General features: G+C 65.1%; 1 protein-coding gene across 1 annotated transcript; it reads right to left on the minus strand.

Annotated features, from left to right (window-relative positions):
• Positions 1–2,415: 2,415 nt before the first annotated feature.
• Positions 2,416–4,194, minus strand: PIP4K2C (phosphatidylinositol-5-phosphate 4-kinase type 2 gamma). The gene is made up of 3 exons (XM_032441068.1): positions 3,959–4,194; positions 3,595–3,808; positions 2,416–2,483 (listed from the first exon to the last, which is right to left on the minus strand). The coding sequence occupies exons 1-3, from the start codon at positions 4,100–4,102 to the stop codon at positions 2,416–2,418; spliced, it is 426 nt and encodes a 141-aa protein (XP_032296959.1). The 5' UTR covers positions 4,103–4,194.
• Positions 4,195–6,177: the final 1,983 nt, after the last annotated feature.

A 6,177-nucleotide genomic window follows, 5' to 3' on the forward strand; every position in this document is an offset into this window, starting at 1 on the left:
AAGAGAGATGTAGGGGAGGGGGAGGGGAGAGGGGCGCTTTGATTGTTGTAAGGGCCGAAGGGGGGGGCGGTGATCGTGGGGGGGCGATGACATGTGACCCCTTCTGCCCCCCCACCAGCAGCCCCCGGGAGCGGCTGAACCCGCGTAGCCTCCGACATGCGCCCCATCGGGCTCAACCTAGGTGGGTGCACCCCCCCACCCCATAACAAGGAGGCTGTGGGACCCCCTAAAAACGGGAGCCTTACCTCAAACCGGAGACCCCCATCGCCAAACAGGGCCCCTACACGATTTGAAGACCACCACCCCAAATGGGAACCCCTACCCCCATCCCACACATGGTAGCTTCCCAATCCAAACAACCCCACCACCAAAAAAATGAGGACGCCTTACCTCAAAACGGGAAACCAACATCCAAATAGGAACCGCCCCCCCCACCACCCAAACGGGAATCCCGCGACCCCAAAAATGGGACCCCCCCCAAAATAAGAACACCCCTATCTCGATGAGGCACCCCACCAAAATGAGACACGATCCCTCCCCCCCCTCCCAAAAGCAACAGGGAACCATATACTTGCAGCACCGAGCTCAGGGGGCAACCGGACATCTAGCTCTGCAGCTTTTGGGGCTGGGGGCACATGGGGGAGGGCGGCCCATCACGTGACCGACCCGGGTATTGGGGGGGTGTAAGTGTGTGAGCCCTGGTGGTTGTTGGGAGGGGCACAGTCAGGTGTGAGAACCCCTGGGCATTGGGGGGGGCACAACGATGATGATCTGTCCACCGAAATAGGGCGTGGAGATTGGGAGGGGGGGCAATGAGGCTGCCCCCAGCGCGAGCCCGGGATTTTGGGGGCGGAGGGCTGTTAACTGGGTTCCCCCCCAACCCTCCCTCATATCCCCTACTTCTACACATGAACCCCGCCCCCTTTGATTTTGGGGGGGTTGGGGGGGATGTACAACGGGGTTCGCCCCCCCCCATTACACCCCCCTGACCTCCCTCATTCCCCCCTCCTCCCTGACCCTGGGGGTGGGGGATATACATGGGGTTTCCCCCCCCCCCTTACACCCCCCTTTACCCCCCCCCCCGCAGTGGTCTTTGCTGCTGTCCAGGATGGCTGCGTGCAGAGAGAGGATCCATGCGCGGCCACGAGCGGCACCGCGACGGCGGCGGCTCCGGGTAGGGGGGGGGGCGGGAGGATTTGTTGTATTGTTATGTGGAGGAGGGGTTGGGGCGTTATGGGGGGGGCGTTATGGGGGAGAGAGAGGGGGCGCAAAGACCCGGGTGACGGTTCCCCGCCGCGTGTTGGGGACGCGGTCGGACGCAGCGAGAGAGACGAGAGAGACAGCTCGTCCCGCTCAGCGAGGACGCGCGTGATCCGTGTCCGCGTGGAACCGCCGAAAGCGATACCGACACGGGTGCTAGCAAGCTTTGCGACCGCGCCGCCCACAAGACCGGCTGTGCGCAGCCAGGAGGCGCTTAGAAGGCGCTGCTCAAGGAGACCGAAGAAGGAGCATGAAAAAGGCGCAGGCACAACCGGGGAACCGGCGCCAGGGGCGGCGGGGGGGCCGGCGACCGTGCGCGGCGGGGAGCGGGGCGGGGGGGGAGGAGGACCGGGGAGCGCGCAGTGCCCCGATCTGCCATCGGGGAACATCGAAGCAGCAGCGGTTAGGCACGGCAAAGAACGCCTAGGACAAGAGCGCTGCCGCCACTCGATCTGCGCCGCCTGCATCGCCGGGGCCATGCAGGTTAACAACGGCGTGTCCCCGGTCTATGTGGCCGGTTCTACGGGCGCCTGCCGCTGAGGGAACCAGCCCCACCAGACGGGCGGAATGATTGGTCAGCCGCGACGCCGCGCTGCCGCTACCGGGCTACGAGCGGTAGCCGGAACCCATGTACAATCCAATACGTGTTCCGCCCGAAGAAAAGTGCAGGAGGGTAAAGGGGGGATTACACAAATGGGGGGTAATGGGGGGTCAGGGGGTGGGACGGGGGTCAGGGGGGTTTCGTGGGGAGAGGAGGAGGAGGGAAATAGGAGGATGTGGGGGGTGCTGATGGGGGGGGGCTGATGACCCCATCGGTGCCCCCAATCTGTCCCCAGGAGTGACTCCGCAGAATTCTGACCGCCCCCATGGGCACGCCCACCAAGCGACCCTCAAAAAACCTGAAACCCACACGGGACCCCCAGCCACACCCCGGGTGGCCCACATCCGTTTGGGGCAGCCGGGACCCCCAAGTTCCCCCCCGGTGCCACCTTACCCCCGTGTCCCCCACGCCTGCATATGTGACCCCAGGAGCCCCCACACTCCCCCACAAGCCCCCCCCTCCGTTGCTCCTGAGCGCCCACCAGGTCCCCCCCCCGCCCATATGTGACCGCATGTGCCCCACCCAGGCCGAAACACCCCAAACCGGGGGTGCGTTTACCACTCCGACACGCGCAGTGGCGTAATCTGCCCGACTGCCTCCGAGGGCAACAAAGGTGCTGGGGCTGTTTACCGAAAAGCGTTGAGGCAGCGTCTCACCTTCCACCGTGGCACGATCCATTGACCACGGGCCGCGCCAACGTCATACACCGTGGAACCGACCCCCCCCAAAAAAATCCAACCACAAAAACCAAACTGCTCCCGGGGGGCCGCAGCTGTTAACGGGGGGGGGGTAAAGGGGGGGGAACAAGGGGAGGGGGCTTGGGTGTGGGTTGGGTGGGGCTGGGTGAGCTGGGGTGAGATGGGGGAACGGGGGAGGGTGGAGTTGGGGGGCCTGTGGGGTGGGGGAAGCTGGGTGGGGTGGCTGTGGTTTGGGGACAACAAGAGTTGGGGTGGGGTGGGTTACAGTGTGGGGCTGCCGTGGGGGTGGAGCCGTTTGATGTGACCCCCCCCAACCCCCCAGGTTCGGGTACCCCGACCCCACGTATGCTGCGACCGCGTGCAGGAGGGAGCTGCCGTGCCAAAGGCCATCAACTAGAGGACTGACGGGGGTCGCCCCGCCACCGGGGGTCACCTGGGGGCGCGATGCCCCCAACCCTGACACGGCCGGAACGGACGGACAAGACAGACAGACAGGACAGACAGACCAGCAGGGACGCGGCGCTGTGCGAACCCGGGGGGGGATGGGGGGGTTGCGGGGTAATTTAATTTTTTGGTTTTTATCCCCCCCCCCGCTCTGTAACTTCCGACCCAATAAAGAAACGAGAGCGCAAAAGGGAAGCGTGGGGGTCAGTGCCGGGGGGGCTGAGCCGCTGAATCCACGCCGTGAACCCAATTGAGCTCAAATGAGACCCCAGGGCCCCAACCCCCGCCCACGGCCCCAACCCGCGGGACCCTTCATAACCCTCCCAGGCCCCACGGGTGCCCTCAGACCCCACCGCAGCCCCCATTACCTCACAGGACCCCCGCCCCATGGGAACCAACCGCCCCACACACACCCCGCAGCCCAGCCCAGAACTCCCCTTAATGGATCCACCACAAATCCCGGTGCCCCCCACCAGCCCCAATAAATGCCCCCCCCCATAGTATACTCTATGAAGAAGCACAGCGCCATCGGCTCTCCATTAAAACTCAACAGTTTGGGTAGAAAAAGGGCGGGGGGGGCAGGCCCCCCACCCCGGGGGTCCCTCGCGGCGAATGGGGCGGGGGGGGGGGGCCCTATATCCCTTATGACCCCCCCATATCCCTTATGTCCCCCCAACCCTTTATGCCCCCCCCGTTTCCCCGCTGACCGGTTGAACAGGTGGTTGTTCACTTTGATCTTGGAGTTGGCCTTGAAGTCGTCGGGCAGCAGCATCACGGGGGGGGGCACCTGGCTCAGCTCGTTGATCTGGGGGGGGGGGGGGGGGCGTCAGGTCGGACCGTCCCGACCCCGGGACCCCCCAAAGGGCCTCGTTAAGCCCCGGGCCCACGGCGGGTCCAGAGCCCGGTGGGCTCCGGTGGCTCCGGTGTTTCCGGTGGTTCCGGTTCCGTCCCGCACCTGGTGGTTGACGCCCCAGGCCAGCACGGCCAGCAGCGGATCCGCCGCCCGCGGCACCTTGACGCGCTGCGGCACGAAGCGCTTCTGCTTCTTCTTGGTCTTGGTGCGCGGGGCCCCCGGACCCGCCGCCGCCGCCGCCGCCATGGCCGCCCGCTTCCGCCCGCCCCACTTCCGCCCGTCCCGCCGCGGCGACGGAAGCGGACGGTCCGGGACCGGAAGTCTCAATATCCAGAGCGGGCCCGAGCTGAGTCACGTGGTGCGTCACGTGGTGCCCGGCGGTGCTCACCCTAAAGGGGTCCGGGTAGTTCCCGTGCGCTGTGCGCTCTGTTCCGGGCTTCGTGTGCTTTCTGTAGGGATCTGCCTGTTCTTATGGGGTCGGTGGGCTCCTATGGGGTGTTGGTGGATTCCTATGGGGTGTTGGTGGACTCCTATGGGGTGCTGGTGGATTCCTATGGGGTGTTGGTGGGCTCCTATGGGGTGTTGGTGGGCTCCTATGGGGTGTTGGTGGGCTCCTATGGGGTTCCAAGTACTTTCTGTAGGGGTCCAGGCACTCCTATATGGATCTGTGTTCTCCCATAGAGTTCTAAATGCTCCTATAGGGTTCCATGTGTTTTCTATAGGAGCCCAGGTGCTTCTATGGGGCCCTGGGCACACCCTGGGTGTCTGTGTTCCTATAGGGTCCATATAGTGATCTCCATAGGGGCCCTTGTGCTCCATATGGGCTCTGGGCTCTCTCCATACAGGGCTTCATGCAGTCCCTATAGGGGTCACTCCCCATATGGATCCATAGGCTTCCTATAGGGAATGTGTGCTCTCTACAGGGTTCTATATGTTCCCTATAGACCCTGTGTGCCCCCCATGGGACCCTGCATGCCCCCTACAGGCTCTGTGTGCTCCCCATGGGGTCCTTTGTGCCCCCTATAGACCCCAGCCCAAAGGACCCCCAGGCATCTCTCAGCATCTCAGCCTTTATTGAGTGGCTCCAGCGTGGCCCCCCCCCGCAGCGGGGACATGCAGCGCGTGTGGGGCCGGGCGTGTTTGGGGGAGGCTTGGGGTGGGGGGGGGCGCAGCAGGGCCAGGGGGGTCACAGCGTCACCGCCCCCTACGTGGGTGGGGCTGGGGGGGGCCGGACATTCCTCCAGGTATCGGTTTAAGGCATCTCAAAGCGGCCCCCGGGCTGCCCCCCCATCCCGCCCCCTTCCCCCACCCCGGCCCTGGTGATGCCCCCCCCACCCCCCCTCTGAAGGGGTCCTGGGGAGGGGATCTTGAAGTGGGGGGGCTCCAGGGAAGGGGCGAGCACACAGACACAGACGTGGCACCAGGACATGCGGAGCAGTGATGGGTCCAGTGGGACCTGTGGGGGGGGGGGGAGGGGGGGGGGGGTCAGGGCACGGGGGGGGTAAGGGGATATGAGGAGGTCTGGGGGGCTCTGGAGACATGGGGGGGTCAAAGGATATGAGGGGGTTCCCAGAGATATGGGGGGGCTAAGGGATATTGAGGGGTCTGGGAGAGATGGGGGGGCCCTGAAGGGTGGGGGGTTCCCGGAGATACAGAGTGTTGTGGGGTGGAGGTTGGGGGGGGGTCTTCAAGGGAATGGCTGGAGACCCCATTGGGGTTGTGGGGAGGAGGGGGGAAATTGGGAGGTCTCTGGGGGTGTGGGGACCTCAGTAGAGCAGAGGGCACAGGGACTTTGGAGTCTAAAGGGATGAAGAGGTTGAGGGGGGGCTGAAGGGATGGAGGGGGACCCCCAGAGATGAGGAGGGGTGAGAGAGCAGGGTGAGGGTGTCCCGGGGGATCCTGGGGGGTCTGGGTACCTGCGGGGGGGCATTAGCTGGCTGCTGTCTCCTGGCGCAGGGGGAGCAGTGGGGAGGGCTCCTCGGCCTCACAGGCACAGGAGAGGTCACTCCTGGGGGGGGGGTCAGCACTCAGTTCCCCTCCACAGATCCCCCCAAGCCCCCCGACCTGCCCCCACTGTTTCCCTACCTGTTGTCGTTGATGTCTGTCACATTCCCTGTGGGAAAGAGCATCAGCTCCAGAGGGGGGGCACGAGGAACACCTCCCCCCCAAATAAAGCCTCCTCCCAGCGCCCCCCCCTCACCATTATCCACGTTCAGCTGATATGCGGCGGGGGGGCTGCTGGGGATCACGCTGGAGCTGATGGCAAAGCTGGGGGGGGGGCTTTGAGATTACCCCCATCCCCTGTCCCTCAGTGCTCCCCT

Source organism: Coturnix japonica, linkage group LGE22C19W28_E50C23 (genome assembly GCF_001577835.2).
Source record: "Coturnix japonica isolate 7356 linkage group LGE22C19W28_E50C23, Coturnix japonica 2.1, whole genome shotgun sequence".
NCBI classification, from domain to species: Eukaryota; Metazoa; Chordata; class Aves; order Galliformes; family Phasianidae; genus Coturnix; species Coturnix japonica.